Raw genomic sequence first — 18,757 nt, 5'->3', positions numbered from 1 at the left:
TTGTCACATACAGAGGTGTTGGTTTTTGCTCCCAGCTCCATCCGTGAGCCCCTGTCCTATCAGGGAATGTTCAGGAGTTGCCTGACGCCCGAGTCTTTGCCGCTGTGACTCCAAACCAGCGGATGAGGTAAATGGACTCTCCTCTACCCGAACAGTGTTGTCTTCTCTCTGACTAGACGGGACTGGACTGGACAGACCTCGGAAGATGCTGCACTCCCTGATCAGTAACATTACTTTTCAGTACAGCGTCAGATAGATCCCCAGCAAGGTTGCTATCAATTCCATTTCAATTCCAGACAATTCAGGAAGTACACTGAAATTCCAATTTTCTTATGGAAATGTGGAATTGGAATTCAAATGAAATTGACCCCAAGCCTGACCTCCAGTGAGCAGCTCATTTTGACACCTGTTCACATTTTGAGATGATTTCTGATCTTTTGAGTTTAACAGAGGATCAGTATGGGGTGAGAGCTTAACAGAGGACAGGCACAATGCCAGAGGGTTACAGTGAGTAATGAGGAGGGAAGGGGAAGGGGGTGAGTAGGGGAGACTCTCATATTATTTATTAAGGTGATTTCAACCAGGTCCTTCTTTTTCTGTCCCTGTTTCCATGGAGAGGAAAAGAGGCACTTGAAGTCAGGTTTTTAGTAGACACACTTTGCAGTGCAGGAGGAGAGAAAGGGAGGATTATGTGGGGATGTCTGTCTCAAATGTTGAAAATGCGCCGTAGGGCAGACATCTCGCCACACAGACAAAGCAGCCAGAGAAGAGTGCACCTGGGACGGCCTCATTGTGCTTTGTGAGTCATAGAGCTCTGTGAAGCTGAGCACAGGCAGCCTACTTATATACTGCATGGTCAGTCTCCATCTATTTACCTGAGGGAGAGAGAGAGGGAGGGAGAGAGAGAGAGGGAGGGAGAGAGGGAGAGAGGGAGAGAGAGAGAGAGAGAGAGAGAGAGAGAGAAAGGGTGTAAAGCATGAGAAATGGCTTGGAGGAAAGAAGGGGGAGAGGGAGAGAGGGAGGGAGGGAGGGAGGGTTAGCGAGAGAGGGAATCTGAAGAGTGTCAGACCTACAACTCTAAGCTGCTGTTTTCTCCATGCAGCAAATAGGCCTACAGTTTGTAGTATGTAGTCTTGTATTTGATGCAATTAATAATGCTTAGAACAGGGATTGTAATGTTTGTCTTACAGTATGTAAGACAAGCAGTGTGCTCCCTGACCTTTACCCCCTGACCCCTGTGCCTCAGGTATCTGGATCAAACCAACCCGAGCATCCAGGATGAGGGATAAGAGAGCGGATTTCTCAGCCGGATGTCTGGGAGGAAGGGTCATCGTTGCGGGGGGACTAGGTGAGCAAAACAAAACACCAATCAATTTAACCCGGTGTGGCAGTCACACCATGAAACGTCATCATTAGAATTTAATCTGAGGGTAAATGTTTCCTCGACTGCGTGATTGTAAGCAGTTTACATTTACAGCCCAGCTCAGTAGGATATAAAGCAGTGTTGAGACAGTGTGGGAATGCATTCTGTTCTCTCTGTCTTCATACACATTTTGTGTCATTTAGTTATTTGATTGGTTCATTTGGGTCTCCATGTCACAGCTTAAAGAGACAGTGAATCAAGCTTAGAATCTGTCATAAGAACTGCTCCCTCTGTCTCTGTGAGGGAGGGAGGGAGGGATGCAGGGATGCAGGGAGGCAGGGAGGGAGGGAGGGAGGGATGGAGGCAGGGAGGGAGGCAGGGAGGGAGGGAGGGAGGGAGGGAGGGAGGGAGGCAGGGAGGGAGGGAGGGAGGGAGGCAGGGAGGGAGGCAGGGAGGGAGGGAGGGAGGCAGGGATGCAGGGAGGGAGGGAGGGAGGGAGGGAGGGAGGGAGGCAGGCAGGCAGGCAGGCAGGCAGGCAGGCAGGCAGGCAGGCGGGCGAGGAGGGAGGGAGGGAGGGAGGCAGGGAGGGAGGGAGGCAGGGAGGGATGGAGGCAGGGAGGGAGGGAGGGAGGGAGGGAGGGGGAGGCAGGGAGGGAGGCAGGGAGGGAGGGAGGGAGGGAGGCAGAGAGGGAGGGAGGGAGGGAGGCAGGGATGCAGGGAGGGAGGGAGGGAGGGAGGGAGGGAGGCAGGGAGGGAGGGAGGGAGGGAGGGAGGCAGGGAGGCAGGGAGGGAGGGAGGGAGGCAGGGATGCAGGGAGGGAGGGAGGGAGGGAGGGAGGGAGGGAGGGAGGGAGGGAGGCAGGCAGGCAGGCAGGCAGGCAGGCAGGCAGGCAGGCAGGCAGGCAGGCGGGCGAGGAGGGAGGGAGGGAGGGAGGGAGGCAGGGAGGGAGGGAGGCAGGGAGGGATGGAGGCAGGGAGGGAGGGAGGGAGGGAGGGAGGGGGAGGCAGGGAGGGAGGGAGGGAGGGAGGGAGGGAGGGAGGGAGGGAGGGAGGGAGGGAGGGAGGCAGGGATGCAGGGAGGGAGGGAGGGAGGCAGGGAGGGAGGCAGGGAGGGAGGGAGGGAGGGAGGGAGGCAGGGAGGCAGGGAGGGAGGCAGGGATGCAGGGAGGGAGGGAGGGAGGGAGGGAGGGAGGGAGGGAGGGAGGGAGGGAGGGAGGCAGGCAGGCAGGCAGGCAGGCAGGCAGGCAGGCAGGCAGGCAGGCAGGCGGGCGAGGAGGGAGGGAGGGAGGGAGGCAGGGAGGGAGGGAGGGAGGCAGGGAGGGATGGAGGCAGGGAGGGAGGGAGGGAGGGAGGGGGAGGCAGGGAGGGAGGGAGGGAGGGAGGGAGGCAGGGAGGGAGGGAGGGAGGGAGGCAGGGATGCAGGGAGGGAGGGAGGGAGGGAGGCAGGGAGGGAGGGAGGGAGGGAGGCAGGGAGGCAGGGAGGGAGGGAGGGAGGCAGGGATGCAGGGAGGGAGGGAGGGAGGGAGGGAGGGAGGGAGGGAGGGAGGGAGGGAGGCAGGCAGGCAGGCAGGCAGGCAGGCAGGCGGGCGAGGAGGGAGGGAGGCAGGGAGGGATGGAGGCAGGGAGGGAGGGAGGGAGGGAGGGGGAGGCAGGGAGGGAGGCAGGGAGGGAGGGAGGGAGGGAGGGAGGCAGGGAGGGAGGGAGGGAGGGAGGCAGGGATGCAGGGAGGGAGGGAGGGAGGGAGGGGGAGGCAGGGAGGGAGGGGAGGGGGGAGGGAGGGAGGGAGGGAGGGAGGCAGGCAGGCAGGCAGGCAGGCAGGCAGGCAGGCAGGCAGGCAGGGAGGGAGTGATGGAGGGTGTCAGGCAAGGAGGGAGGGAGGGAGGGAGGGAGGGAGGGAGGGAGGGAGGCAGGCAGGCAGGCAGGCAGGCAGGCAGGCAGGCAGGCAGGCAGGCAGGCAGGCAGGCAGGCAGGCAGGCAGGCAGGGAGGGAGGGATGGAGGGAGTCAGGCAGGGAGGGAGGGAGGGTCAGTCTTAACATGGGCCTTTTAATCCTAGAGGGATATTTTAGGATTCTGATTCACAGATGTTATATTTCCCTCCCTCTTAATTTTGTCAAAGGGCTGGTAAATGAGGGATCTGCCCTCCATTTAACAGCCAGCTGTCCCTGTCTTTTGAGGCTGAATAAGGCACCTATTTATTATTCATAGTGTCGGGTGGTTGAAAGCCAAAGGGATGTTTTTCAGGGTGACATTAGATTGTCATGCCATTCAGAAGCTAGCCTCGTCCTCGTCCTCCTACACTCTATCACTGACTATCTTTGCCCTTTCCCTCTCACTATCTCTTTTCTCACATGGTTCTCTTTCTGTTCCCTCTCAATGTCCGGCGTGACTGTCAGCCTCTCCCCTTCTCACTGATACAAGACAAATTGATATATGTATGGATAATGTGATTAAAAACTGATTTGAATGAACTCGGTAGAGATGGCAGTGTGTAGAGATGGCAGTGTGTATAGATGGTAGTGTGTAGAGATGGCAGTGTGTAGAGATGGCAGTGTGTAGAGATGGCAGTGTGTAGAGATGGCAGTGTGTAGAGATGGCAGTGTGTAGAGATGGCAGTGTGTAGAGATGGCAGTGTGTATAGATGGTAGTGTGTATAGATGGTAGTGTGTATAGATGGTAGTGTGTATAGATGGTAGTGTGTATAGATGGCAGTGTGTAGAGATGGCAGTGTGTAGAGATGGCAGTGTGTAGAGATGGCAGTGTGTAGAGATGGCAGTGTGTAGAGATGGTAGTGTGTAGAGATGGTAGTGTGTAGAGATGGAATTGTGTAGAGATGGCAGTGTGTATAGATGGTAGTGTGTAGAGATGGCAGTGTGTAGAGATGGCAGTGTGTAGAGATGGTAGTGTGTAGAGATGGCAGTGTGTAGAGATGGTAGTGTGTAGAGATGGCAGTGTGTAGAGATGGCAGTGTGTAGAGATGGCAGTGTGTATAGATGGTAGTGTGTAGAGATGGCAGTGTGTAGAGATGGCAGTGTGTAGAGATGGCAGTGTGTAGAGATGGCAGTGTGTAGAGATGGCAGTGTGTAGAGATGGTAGTGTGTAGAGATGGCAGTGTGTAGAGATGGCAGTGTGTATAGATGGTAGTGTGTATAGATGGCAGTGTGTAGAGATGGCAGTGTGTAGAGATGGCAGTGTGTAGAGATGGCAGTGTGTAGAGATGGCAGTGTGTATAGATGGTAGTGTGTATAGATGGTAGTGTGTATAGATGGCAGTGTGTAGAGATGGCAGTGTGTAGAGATGGCAGTGTGTAGAGATGGCAGTGTGTATAGATGGTAGTGTGTATAGATGGTAGTGTGTATAGATGGCAGTGTGTAGAGATGGCAGTGTGTAGAGATGGCAGTGTGTAGAGATGGCAGTGTGTAGAGATGGTAGTGTGTAGAGATGGCAGTGTGTAGAGATGGCAGTGTGTAGAGATGGCCGTGTGTAGAGATGGCAGTGTGTAGAGATGGCCGTGTGTAGAGATGGCAGTGTGTAGAGATGGCAGTGTGTAGAGATGGCAGTGTATAGAGTGGTAGTCTGTGCAATTATGTGCACAGACTACATTACAATGTCACTCACGCACGCACGCAAACACACACACACACACGTGCACACGCACACACACACATACACACACACACTAAGTCTCCCAAATCTCTCCCAAATCTCCAAAGGCTCCCCACAAATCCTAAAAAGTAATCTAAATTGAGGTAAATGGGAGGAGTGGCTAGGGCACCAGCTAAAATACCTACTAGGTTGTTGAGGCAAATCAAATGCTCTTTGTCTATTTGCCTCATAAAAAACATGTGGTCAAATCCAATTCAATAAAAACAACCCACTGGCAGAAAAAGGGAGACATACAGTAGGTATATGTAGGAGAGGGAGATGGGTTGTGGGTAGGTAGGTGTAGGAGAGGGAGCTGGGTTGTGGGTAGGTAGGTGTAGGAGAGGGAGATGGGTTGTGGGTAGGTAGGTGTAGGAGAGGGAGATGGGTTGTGGGTAGGTAGGTGTAGGAGAGGGAGCTGGGTTGTGGGTAGGTAGGTGTAGGAGAGGGAGCTGGGTTGTGGGTAGGTAGGTGTATGAGAGGGAGATGGGTTGTGGGTAGGTAGGTGTAGGAGAGGGAGCTGGGTTGTGGGTAGGTAGGTGTAGGAGAGGGAGATGGGTTGTGGGTAGGTAGGTGTAGGAGAGGGAGATGGGTTGTGGGTAGGTAGGTGTAGGAGAGGGAGCTGGGTTGTGGGTAGGTAGGTGTAGGAGAGGGAGCTGGGTTGTGGGTAGGTAGGTGTATGAGAGGGAGATGGGTTGTGGGTAGGTAGATGTAGGAGAGGGAGCTGGGTTGTGGGTAGGTAGGTGTAGTAGAGGGAGATGGGTTTGGGTAGGTAGGTGTAGGAGAGGGAGCTGGGTTGTGGGTAGGTAGGTGTAGGAGAGGGAGCTGGGTTGTGGGTAGGTAGGTGTAGGAGAGGGAGATGGGTTGTGGGTAGGTAGATGTAGGAGAGGGAGCTGGGTTGTGGGTAGGTAGGTGTAGTAGAGGGAGATGGGTTTGGGTAGGTAGATGTAGGAGAGGGAGATGGGTTGTGGGTAGGTAGGTGTAGGAGAGGGAGCTGGGTTGTGGGTAGGTAGGTGTAGGAGAGGGAGATGGGTTGTGGGTAGGTAGGTGTAGGAGAGGGAGCTGGGTTGTGGGTAGGTAGGTGTAGGAGAGGGAGATGGGTTGTGGGTAGGTTGGTGTAGGAGATGGAGCTGGGTTGTGGGTATGTAGGTGTAGGAGAGGGAGCTGGATTGTGGGTAGGTAGGTGTAGGAGAGGGAGCTGGGTTGTGGGTAGGTAGGTGTAGGAGAGGGAGATGGGTTGTGGGTAGGTAGGTGTAGGAGAGGGAGCTGGGTTGTGGGTAGGTAGGTGTAGGAGAGGGAGATGGGTTGTGGGTAGGTAGGTAGGTGTAGGAGAGGGAGCTGGGTTGTGGGTAGGTAGATGTAGGAGAGGGAGATGGGTTGTGGGTAGGTAGGTGTAGGAGAGGGAGATGGGTTATGGGTTATGGGTAGGTAGGTGTAGGAGAGGGAGCTGGGTTGTGGGTAGGTAGGTGTAGGAGAGGGAGCTGGGTTGTGGGTAGGTAGGTGTAGGAGAGGGAGCTGGGTTGTGGGTAGGTAGGTGTAGGAGAGGGAGCTGGGTTGTGGGTGGGTAGGTGTAGGAGAGGGAGATGGGTTTGGGTAGGTAGATGTAGGAGAGGGAGCTGGGTTGTGGGTATGTAGGTGTAGGAGAGGGAGCTGGGTTGTGGGTAGGTGGGTGTAGGAGAGGGAGCTGGGTTGTGGGTAGGTAGGTGTAGGAGAGGGAGCTGGTTTGTGGGTAGGTAGGTGTAGGAGAGGGAGATGGGTTGTGGGTAGGTAGGTGTAGGAGAGGGAGCTGGGTTGTGGGTAGGTTGGTGTAGGAGAGGGAGCTGGGTTGTGGGTAGGTAGTTGTAGGAGAGGGAGATGGGTTGTGGGTAGGTAGGTGTAGGAGAGGGAGCTGGTTTGTGGGTAGGTAGGTGTAGGAGAGGGAGCTGGTTTGTGGGTAGGTAGGTGTAGGAGAGGGAGCTGGTTTGTGGGTAGGTAGGTGTAGGAGAGGGAGCTGGGTTGTGGGTAGGTAGGTGTAGGAGAGGGAGCTGGGTTGTGGGTAGGTAGTTGTAGGAGAGGGAGATGGGTTGTGGGTAGGTAGGTGTAGGAGAGGGAGCTGGTTTGTGGGTAGGTAGGTGTAGGAGAGGGAGCTGGTTTGTGGGTAGGTAGGTGTAGGAGAGGGAGCTGGATTGTGGGTAGGTAGGTGTAGGAGAGGGAGCTGGGTTGTCGGTAGGTTGGTGTAGGAGAGGGAGCTGGGTTGTGGGTAGGTAGGTGTAGGAGAGGGAGCTGGTTTGTGGGTAGGTAGGTGTAGGAGAGGGAGCTGGTTTGTGGGTAGGTAGGTGTAGGAGAGGGAGATGGGTTGTGGGTAGGTAGGTGTAGGAGAGGGAGCTGGGTTGTCGGTAGGTTGGTGTAGGAGAGGGAGCTGGGTTGTGGGTAGGTAGTTGTAGGAGAGGGAGATGGGTTGTGGGTAGGTAGGTGTAGGAGAGGGAGCTGGTTTGTGGGTAGGTAGGTGTAGGAGAGGGAGCTGGTTTGTGGGTAGGTAGGTGTAGGAGAGGGAGCTGGTTTGTGGGTAGGTAGGTGTAGGAGAGGGAGCTGGGTTGTGGGTAGGTAGGTGTAGGAGAGGGAGATGGGTTGTGGGTAGGTAGGTGTAGGAGAGGGAGCTGGGTTGTGGGTAGGTAGGTGTAGGAGAGGGAGCTGGGTTGTCGGTAGGTAGTTGTAGGAGAGGGAGATGGGTTGTGGGTAGGTAGGTGTATGAGAGGGAGATGGGTTGTGGGTAGGTAGGTGTAGGAGAGGGAGCTGGGTTGTGGGTAGGTAGGTGTAGGAGAGGGAGCTGGGTTGTCGGTAGGTAGTTGTAGGAGAGGGAGATGGGTTGTGGGTAGGTAGGTGTAGGAGAGGGAGATGGGTTGTGGGTAGGTTGGTGTAGGAGAGGGAGCTGGTTTGTGGGTAGGTAGGTGTAGGAGAGGGAGCTGGGTTGTGGGTAGGTAGGTGTAGGAGAGGGAGCTGGTTTGTGGGTAGGTAGGTGTAGGAGAGGGAGCTGGGTTGTGGGTAGGTAGGTGTAGGAGAGGGAGCTGGGTTGTGTTTAGGTAGGTGTAGGAGAGGGAGCTGGGTTGTGGGTAGGTAGGTGTATGAGAGGGAGATGGGTTTGGGTAGGTAGATGTAGGAGAGGGAGCTGGGTTGTGGGTAGGTAGGTGTAGTAGAGGGAGATGGGTTTGGGTAGGTAGATGTAGGAGAGGGAGATGGTTTGTGGGTAGGTAGGTGTAGTAGAGGGAGATGGGTTTGGGTAGGTAGATGTAGTAGAGGGAGATGGGTTTGGGTAGGTAGATGTAGGAGAGGGAGCTGGTTTGTGGGTAGGTAGGTGTAGGAGAGGGAGCTGGTTTGTGGGTAGGTAGGTGTAGGAGAGGGAGATGGGTTGTGGGTAGGTAGGTGTAGGAGAGGGAGCTGGTTTGTGGGTAGGTAGGTGTAGGAGAGGGAGATGGGTTGTGGGTAGGTAGGTGTAGGAGAGGGAGATGGGTTGTGGGTAGGTAGATGTAGGAGAGGGAGATGGGTTGTGGGTAGGTAGGTGTAGGAGAGGGAGCTGGTTTGTGGGTAGGTAGGTGTAGGAGAGGGAGATGGGTTGTGGGTAGGTAGGTGTAGGAGAGGGAGCTGGGTTGTGGTTAGGTAGGTGTAGGAGAGGGAGCTGGTTTGTGGGTAGGTAGGTGTAGGAGAGGGAGCTGGGTTGTGGGTAGGTAGGTGTAGGAGAGGGAGCTGGTTTGTGGGTAGGTAGGTGTAGGAGAGGGAGCTGGGTTGTGGGTAGGTAGGTGTAGGAGAGGGAGATGGGTTGTGGGTAGGTAGATGTAGGAGAGGGAGATGGGTTGTGGGTAGGTAGGTGTAGGAGAGGGAGCTGGTTTGTGGGTAGGTAGGTGTAGGAGAGGGAGATGGGTTGTGGGTAGGTAGGTGTAGGAGAGGGAGCTGGGTTGTGGTTAGGTAGGTGTAGGAGAGGGAGCTGGTTTGTGGGTAGGTAGGTGTAGGAGAGGGAGATGGGTTGTGGGTAGGTAGGTGTAGGAGAGGGAGCTGGGTTGTGGGTTGATTAGCAGGTGACTAAGCATTGTTTAGCTGGGCTAGAAATCAAAGACCCGACGGGAAGCTTTGCGCGCCAAGCGAAGGAGCGTTTTTTTGGTGCACGGCGCCACGCTGGAGCATGTTCCTGTGAACATTAAAAAGGAGCGGGTCTGAGCAGCGCCCTGATTGCCGTGAAAAGAGGACTCAGATCCTCCACTTTCTTCTCTCCAGAAATTATGAGAACAATAGCAACCCCCCGTCCATATCATCTGCAGCTCAGTGAGGGTCTCCATGGAAACCAGAACAATTTAGCAGCGGCTGGTAATGTCTAATGACAGGGATCCTGAGGCTAAAGGAGAGAAAACTGACTTTGACTGACCGACCCTCTGAAAGATATGAAGAGGGGCGGACTGGGACCAGATATCGGCCCTGGTATTTCTAACACACCGGCCCATTTTTTTTTTCTTGAGGCCCCCATTATTATCCAGATAATGATACGTTTTGCGCAAGAAACCCAAGTTAGTCAGACCTACTGGGCTAAAAATGGACCAGACCATCTGGCATTTGCCTGAAATGCCAGATGGCTAGTCCGCCCTTGGATTTGAGATAAATCAATGTGTGTGGTAGAGGGGGAGTACAGAATGTGTGATTTTTAGAGCTTTGTTTTTTAGTTAAGTTCAAGTTTAAATTATATTTTACCCAGTCTATTTCTAGGTGTTTCTTACTGAGTACGGTAAACAGTACTCCCCCAGCCATCTGGATGGATGCAACATACTGCATTATTCCACCTGTTGCTCTGCGACTGACAGGTAGATCACATGACTACCCCAGACAGACAGACAGACTGACAGCTCCCCTGCTTAAGACAGCTTTCCCCTGGATCCCTAGTCTTAGACAAATGCCTGTCTTATCATTGTGTATATAACCTAACCTTTGTTTACAATACCACTTACATGCCTATCGTTACAGTATATGTTTTCAGTTTTAGTGTGTAATTCCGGAAGTGTTTTTTGTGTGTGTGTGTGTGTGCTCATGTGTGACAGACTGAAAGTGATTGACTGTGTTTCCACACTGCCAAAGGTAGTGTAATTGTGTTAGTTTAATCATGTGTGACTGACTAACAGACCAGTCAGAGTGATGGAGAAGCTGTGAGACCCAGTCACAGTAATGATGTGGCTGTTAGGGGCTCCCTACACACCTGCCCTTTTCTGCCCCTCTCTCACGCCCGGCTGTGACTAACACACCTGTGTTCTACCCCTCTCTCTTCAATGTTAGCTCAACTGTAAAGTCATGTATGTCACATTTTCATGTTAAGGAGAGATTACAGTGCATTTGGGAAAGTATTCAGACCTCTTGACTTTTTCCACATTTTGTTACGTTACAGCCTTATTCTAAAATGGATGAAATAAAACATGTTCCTCATCAATCTACACACAATACCCCATAATGACATCACAATACCCAATAATGACATCACAATACCCCATAATGACATCACAATACCCCATAATGACATCACAATACCCCATAATGACATCACAATACCCCATAATGACATCACAATACCCCATAATGACATCACAATACCCCATAATGACAAAGTGAAAACAGGTTTTAAGAAATCTTTGCAACTTAATTCAAAATTCAAAACAAAAATGTACTTATTTACATAAGTATTCAGACCCTTTGCTATGAGACTCGAAATTGAGCTCAGGTGCATCCTCAGGTGCATTCGGACAAATCGGGGGAGAAGGGCCTTGGTCAGGTAGGTGACCAAGAACCCAATGGTTCCTCTGTGGAGATGGGAGAACCTTCCAGAAGGACAACCAACTCTGCAGCATTCCACCAATCAGACGAAAGCCACTCCTCAGTAAAAGGCAATTGACAACCCGCTTGGAGTTTGCCAAAAGGCACCTAAAGGACTCTCAGACCATGAGAAACAAGATTCTCTGGTCTGATGAAAACAAAATTGAACTCTTTGGCCTGAATGCCAAACGTCACGTCTGGGGGAAAGCACAGAGACCCTTGATGAAAACCTGCTCCAGAGCACTCAGGACCTCAGACTGGAGCGAAGGTTCACCTTCCAACAGGACAGGACACCGACCCTAAGCACACAGCCAAGACAACGCAGGAGTGGCTTCGGGATAAGTCTCCTGGGCAGGAGTTGCCCAGCCAGAGCCCGGACTTGAACCCGATCGAACATCTCTGGAGAGGCCTGAAAATAGCTGTGCAGCGACACTCTCCATACAACCTGACAGAGCTTGAGAGGATCTATCAAGAAGAATGGGAAAGCTCCCCAAATACAGGTGTGCCAAGCTTGTAGCGTCATATTCAAGACTCAAGGCTGTAATCGCTGCCAAAGTGCTTCAACAAAGTTCTGAGTAAAGGGTCTGAATACTTATGTAAATGTGATATTTTTATGGTATTTTTTTTAATACATTTACAAAAATGTCTATAAACCTGTTTGCTTTGTCATTACAGGGTTTTGTCGGTAGATTGAGGAGGAAAAATAATAATTAAATACATTTTAGAATAAGGCTGTACGTAACAAAATGTGTAAAAAGTCAAGGGGTCTGAATACTTTCCGAATGCCCTGTAGCTCTTTTTTTTTCAGGGAAAAATTGTTGTGTCCTAACCTTAGGGGGGAAACAATGTATTAAATTGTGTGCGTATGTGTGTGTCCAGGAAACCAGCCGTCACCCCTGTCGTCAGTGGAGAGCTACAACCTTGTGAAGCGACGTTGGGAGTATGCTGCCCCGATGCCCAGCCCCCGCTGCTGCTGTGCCCCCCTGCAGACCCCCAACATGCTGTTCCTCATCGGGGGTGTGGCCCAGGGGCCAAGCAACGCCGTGGAGGCCCTCTGTCACAGAGAGACTGTGTGACACACACACATGCACAGAGACACACACTAACATGGCTACTACACACACTCAAAAAAAATACACAGGAAATGACTGTGGCGCTATTTGTGCATACACCAGTACAAACACATTATTTGTGTACAGGTGAGGGACACACACACTCATACAGACTCGTATTGGACCTGGACACCTGTCACAAAGGAGTTGTTGAACAAATAACAACAACAACAAAAGCACCACACACAATACTCATTTGAACATGACAGCATTTTCAGGATAAAAGCAGGGTACTTTTCTGGAAATTAAAGGAATTTAGGGCCATATGTGTTTCACCACAGCATATCTGTTTCACCACAGCATATGTGTTTCACCACAGCATATCTGTTTCACCACAGCATATCTGTTTCACCACAGCATATGTGTTTCACCACAGCATATGTGTTTCACCACAGCATATCTGTTTCACCACAGCATATGTGTTTCACCACAGCATATGTGTTTCACCACAGCATATGTGTTTCACCACAGCATATGTGTTTCACCACAGCATATCTGTTTCACCACAGCATATCTGTTTCACCACAGCATATCTGTTTCACCACAGCATATGTGTTTCACCACAGCATATCTGTTTCACCACAGCATATGTGTTTCACCACAGCATATCTGTTTCACCACAGCATATGTGTTTCACCACAGCATATCTGTTTCACCACAGCATATCTGTTTCACCACAGCATATCTGTTTCACCACAGCATATCTGTTTCACCACAGCATATCTGTTTCACCACAGCATATGTGTTTCACCACAGCATATCTGTTTCACCACAGTATATGTGTTTCACCACAGCATATCTGTTTCACCACAGCATATCTATTTCACCACAGCATATGTGTTTCACCACAGCAGTGTCCGGTTGTCGTGGCTTGTTTACACTATTTCATTTAATCACCTTAAAAAAGTTGAGAGTTTAGGATACAACTTTGGAGTATGTGAGTGTGTGTGTTTTGGTCCCTGTTGTTAACGTTAATGTTAACGTTAATGTTATTAAAATCACAGACTCCTGAATACCACCTCTAGAATTGTCGGCCAATACCTGCACTGTGGCACCAGAGACTCAGAGTAGAGCTCTTTGACACAAAGCCACATTTCCCTGAAGCTTAAAGACTTGTTTTTGGAGAGAAAAAAATACATCATATTTTACATCAGAGTTTAGCAATGAAACTTCAGAGAATGAAACCATGTAAGAGTTGTTTTTAATGGGGAAAAGCAATAGCTCTTAACAGGAAGCCCTCCTGTACATATACCATGGTTATTCAGCCTTTGACCTTTCAAGGAACTAACAGGAAATAGAGGGAACACCCAGGAGGGCAGTGGGAGGGGTTTTATAGATAGTATTAGTGGACAGAGGGTGACGGTCACATTAGATTGACCTCATAATACTGTATATTTTTAGTATGTATTTTATGAGGATTTTCTTTCCTTGCGTCACCCCTGTTGAACCCCACATTCATTGGATCATGAGCTGGCTTTGACGCTGTCTGATTACAGCATCTCCTGATTCATGACTGATTATCTTTATCAACGTCTCCTGCTGGGTAGCTCTTCCATGTGCTAAATTACAGGTTGGTTAGGAGGGCTGCAGGAGGCCGGTTAGGAGGGATGCAGGAGGCCGGTTAGGAGGGATGCATGGGGCAGGTTAGGAGGGATGCAGGAGGCCGGTTAGGAGGGATGCAGGAAGCAGGTTCGGAGGACTGCAGGAGGCCGGTTAGGAATACTGGCCCTGCTTAGGAGGACTACAGAGACCGTAATGAAACTCAACCATATTCATATTCTAGAGACTATTAAATAGCTTATGGTTTCATTCTAGCACATAGACACACACCCCCCCACACTTACACAACCACATACATATTTCTAGAAAAACGTTGTTGATGATGTCATTGAGATGTTCCCTTGGGGAGTGCAGTGTCTTTCTAAACACACTTTAGTGCCAGTTGATAGATGTATTTCTGGCTACGTGGGAAGTTGTGTTTCTGTATGCTCCAAGACTCACCACATGGATCTGGCTGGTTGGCAACAGCAATAGAGTGATGGATAGAATGCAAATATATGTACATACGGAACTGGATTCTCATCAGTGGAGAGAGACTGCTGTATTCGGTAACAATCTGCAGGAGGAACCAGGGTCTCTTCGGCAGAACACTCTGGTTTCTAAGCTCTTGAGTACTGTTTAGAAAGAACTTGCACGAGAGAGAGAGAGAGAGAGAGAGACAGAGAGACAGAGAGAGAGAATCATTTTTCAGATGTGCTCTGGCGCTGACATGACATATGACTCAACAGCGTAAACTGCAGTTGACTCTAGTTCTGTACTGTAATCCTACTGCTGTTGGCTTCATAAACAGTGTTGTAGATCATTCAGTACATTTACTTTTCCCATTTGCTTTCTTTATAGTAGAGATCCCTTCTAAACAGTCTATTAGACTCAGGTTTTATATACGATATGTCTCTCTGCCTTCTCTTCCTGGGATCAAAGATGCTGAATCCACACATGACATATTTCCATACTTACTTGCATTTGATGAATATAAATCATTTCAGAACTGTGTCTTATTTTTTTTACCATCAAAGACTCTGTTTTTGTGCGGTTCACTGTGAACACCTGGTGTCGAGGCAACAGTCACTGTATCACACCCGCAAGTAGCATTACTGTGTAACAGTCAGTGAAGTATTGTTGCTTTTCCTTCCAAAATAAATTAGTATTTTAAATAATTTGTATTCTCTCTAAAAAAAATTCCCTGTTTGCTATATTTTGTATTTTTCCAGTTTGTTGTTTTAACACCACTGGGCTTCTACAGCTGTCTATTTGCATTGTGTGGGTTGAGCTGTACAAGGTCATGTTTGTAGTGGTGTTGCCCTGTCATGTTGACACTTGGTCTGTTCTCTCTATGATGCTGTGCTGTGATGTGTTTCCATGGTGCGTAACCAGGGTGATGGTGTTAGCTGATGATCTCTGACTGTAACCTGTGCGTCCCGAACTCCTGTCTCAACGAAGGGAGGCTATGCAGTATGTCTGAACATCACAGAGGGGTTCAGTGGGAAAGAAAGCTTGTCACAATTTTAATTATTTTTATATCAGGTTTACGTTTGAAGCAAGGAGGCCAGATAAGTTTGCTTTGGTCAAGATACACGTGTACACAAACACACGCACACTAATGATGTCACAGCTCATCCACATTTGGAGAAGGAGATTCCTATACATTGTAGAATATGAGTGAGTAGAGGAACTCCTGTGCCAATACTTAGTCTGTCGCTGATCCTAAACCAATCAAGAGATATCTGAATCAAGAAGAATAGGCCACTCCCACACTGATCTGTGGTGTGTGGCAACATTCATGTTCTAACTAACAATCAGCAGGAAGTGTTTTATTCCTATAATATGAGGTGAGGTGATCAGCAGGAAGTGTTTTATTCCTATAATATGAGGTCAGGTGATCCGCAGGAAGTGTTTTATTCCTATAATATGAGGTGAGGTGATCAGTGGGAAGTGTTTTATTCCTATAATATGAGGTGAGGTGATCAGCAGGAAGTGTTTTATTCCTATAATATGAGGTGAGGTGATCAGTGGGAAGTGTTTTATTCCTATAATATGAGGTCAGGTGATCAGCAGGAAGTGTTTTATTCCTATAATATGAGGTGAGGTGATCAGCAGGAAGTGTTTTATTCCTATAATATGAGGTGAGGTGATCAGTGGGAAGTGTTTTATTCCTATAATATGAGGTCAGGTGATCAGCAGGAAGTGTTTTATTCCTATAATATGAGGTGAGGTGATCATCAGCCCAAACAATGAGTCTGAGTAGTTATTGTCAAAAAAACAATTGGTTCCAAAAATATTTGAATTGGGCTGCATATGTAAAGGCAGCCCTAGAGACCGGATGAGGAGACAACTTTATTAGCGGACAATGTGCAGAGGAGAGCTTCAGGCATTTTGACAGAGCTCCGGTCTGACAGAGAGATGCCTGGATGGATTCCTGTAATTGTGTTTTGATTATGTTCCCTGGTCCAGTAAGACATTGTTACAGTAATGTGGTACAGGTACAGTGCCCAGGCTGAGTTGTGACTCTAGTACAGTAAGACATTGTTACAGTAATGTGGTACAGGTACAGTGCCCAGGCTGAGTTGTGACTCTAGTACAGTAAGACATTGTTACAGTAATGTGGTACAGGTACAGTGCCCAGGCTGAGTTGTGACTCTAGTACAGTAAGACATTGTTACAGTAATGTGGTACAGGTACAGTGCCCAGGCTGAGTTGTGACTCTAGTACAGTAAGACATTGTTACAGTAATGTGGTACAGGTACAATGCCCAGGCTGAGTTGTGACTCTAGTACAGTAAGACATTGTTACAGTAATGTGGTACAGGTACAGTGCCCAGGCTGAGTTGTGACTCTAGTACAGTAAGACATTGTTACAGTAATGTGGTACAGGTACAGTGCCCAGGCTGAGTTGTGACTCTAGTACAGTAAGACATTGTTACAGTAATGTGGTACAGGTACAGTGCCCAGGCTGAGTTGTGACTCTAGTACAGTAAGACATTGTTACAGTAATGTGGTACAGGTACAGTGCCCAGGCTGAGTTGTGACTCTAGTACAGTAGTTCAGTGCCTATAAATGTGAGGTAGTGCCTCGACCATGAATTCTTTAATAAACTATTTTGACGTGCTGTCTGATTGGATTGAGTATGTGTGGCATTATTTCTGTCTTTTTCTCTTTCACATTAACAGCAGAGCAGGCAGCAACCAGAGGCCTCGTCTGTCCTGCAGTGTGTATTTCAATGTCTACTTAGCAGAGGTGTAACGAAATGTGAGAAAATGTCACCTCGTTCATTATAGATGAACCGGGCGGTAGAAGGTTTCTGCTCCTGTGAGGAGAATGGAAGTGGTGTGCCTTCACGATATAATGACTTTGAGGTATGACTTGCACGGTTCACTGGTTCTCAAAATTAGTTATTTCATTTTTTTACCATTTCATTGTAAATAGTATGTCATCTGCACTGAGTGTCATCATATTCAACAGAACGGTGTGTAGCGTAGAATTCCATGTACCACGGGACAACAAAGACTGGAATATGACAGAGAAGTATTTTATATTTCTACTGATGCACTCTGTTTACCAGGAGCTACTTATAAACATGGCTAATGTCCCCGTTTCTAGTTACAATGTTTCATAATTGTACATCACAATGTCAATGAATAAACGTTGTCTTTAATGTCGTGTCTCTTGGCCGTGAGCTTGATTGGGAGACTTCTATATAAAGTCAAGGGCCAATTAGCTGTCTCTGTAGGCAGATTTCTCCCTAGCCCTGAACACTGAACTGTGGTTTGCTGAAAGGCAAAGTGTTCAGGTTCACCAACCAGAACCTAGGGAGAAGCAATGTTTGATGAGCTTGATTCACAAACCCCCACTGTGTCTATTTGAATATAAACCAGATACATATATTGAAATACATGGTAATCTCTTCTCATCTTGTGGCTTGTCCTGGCCTTTATATGTATTCATAGATGTTTCATTCCACAATAACAGCATCCTTGTCACGGCCGTTGAAAGAACTGGACCAAGGCGCGTGCATTCCACCGCATCACACGGTGCCTGACCAGTATGTTGCTCGCCACAGTAAGCACGGGGAGTTGGCTCAGGTCTCCAACCTGACTCACTCCCCATGTCCCCCCCCCCCCGGGCTTCCTTGCTAGCCGAGTCCCTCCGTAACGCTGCCGCTCTGCTCTTGCTGCCTCCAGTTCCTCCCTTGGACGGCGATACTCCCCAGCCTGCCTCCAGGGTCCCTTACCGTCCAGGATCTGCTCCCATGTCCGGGAATCCTCTTTACCGCGCTGCTTGGTCCTTTGGTGGTGGGAAGTTCTGTCACGGCCGTTGAAAGAACTGGACCAAGGCGCAGCGTGGTAGGCGTACAATTTCCTTTTTTATTAGAAAGACGTGGAACAAAAACAATAAACAATCCAAAACAAACCGGGAAGCTAAAGGCTATGTGCCATAAACAAAGTGAACTTCCCACAAACACAGGTGGGAAAAAGGGCAGCCTAAGTATGGTTCTCAATCAGAAACAACAATAGACAGCTGCACCCTGATTGAGAACCCTACCTGGCCAAAACATAGAACTACACAACATAGAACATAGAATGCCCACCCCAGCTCACGCCCTGACCAAACCAAAATAGAGACATAAAAAGGGTCTCTAAGGTCAGGGCGTGACATTCCTTATCTAGGAATATTCTGTGCTTCTTTTCCCAGTTCTGTTTTCTTGATAATGAATTTGTTCTTGTCGACGATTCATAGCGTACATAACATAAGTACATATGGGTTGGTTGTGTTTGGGACAGTACATTAGTTAAGTGTTGGTTGCTGCACTTTGGGGAATCGTTTGGTTCTTTGTGAAGCACACAGTAATAAACTACAACATCTCTAGATGGTTTTATAGACAAACGCTTTATGTCATGATTGTAAATGAGGTCATTCAAATGCATTTGTATTTAGAGCTAGGATCAATATCCTGTCATACAAGGGTGACACTCTGGCCTGGTGATTGGGGAAATGGGTGGGGTGACACTGCTCTGCATTTCACTGATGTATAAAAAAATAAATAGCAAGGTTGTCTTTTGTTCTTGAAGATAATAACACAATCAGAACTCTGATATCTAGTTATGTCTGATTGGAAGAATCATTCATTAGATACATTAGGGGAGACAGTGTGTTAGTTACACCATTCGTTTCATCATTTATTTACCAACCAAACCTGATTAGAACACTAAGCCTGACAGGAGCCCAGAGTGATTCTATAAAAGCCCCTGAACCATTGTCTGCACTAA

At 49.1% G+C, this 18,757-nt stretch overlaps 1 protein-coding gene across 1 annotated transcript in view; it reads left to right on the top strand.

Annotated features, from left to right (window-relative positions):
• LOC139368942 (kelch domain-containing protein 8B-like) overlaps positions 1-12,302 on the top strand; it is a 162,789-nt gene extending 150,487 nt beyond the window's left edge. The window contains exons 4-5 of the mRNA XM_071108448.1: positions 1,247-1,348; positions 11,702-12,302. Of these exons, the coding sequence (XP_070964549.1) occupies positions 1,247-1,348; positions 11,702-11,898 (299 nt within the window). The 3' untranslated portion in view covers positions 11,899-12,302. The remainder of the gene's footprint in view (positions 1-1,246; positions 1,349-11,701) is intronic.
• Positions 12,303-18,757: the final 6,455 nt, after the last annotated feature.

This window comes from Oncorhynchus clarkii, chromosome 16 (assembly GCF_045791955.1).
Source record: "Oncorhynchus clarkii lewisi isolate Uvic-CL-2024 chromosome 16, UVic_Ocla_1.0, whole genome shotgun sequence".
Classification (NCBI taxonomy): Eukaryota; Metazoa; Chordata; class Actinopteri; order Salmoniformes; family Salmonidae; genus Oncorhynchus; species Oncorhynchus clarkii.
Note: the sequence above shows the minus strand (reverse complement) of the source record. Positions and strands in the feature narration are given on the sequence as shown.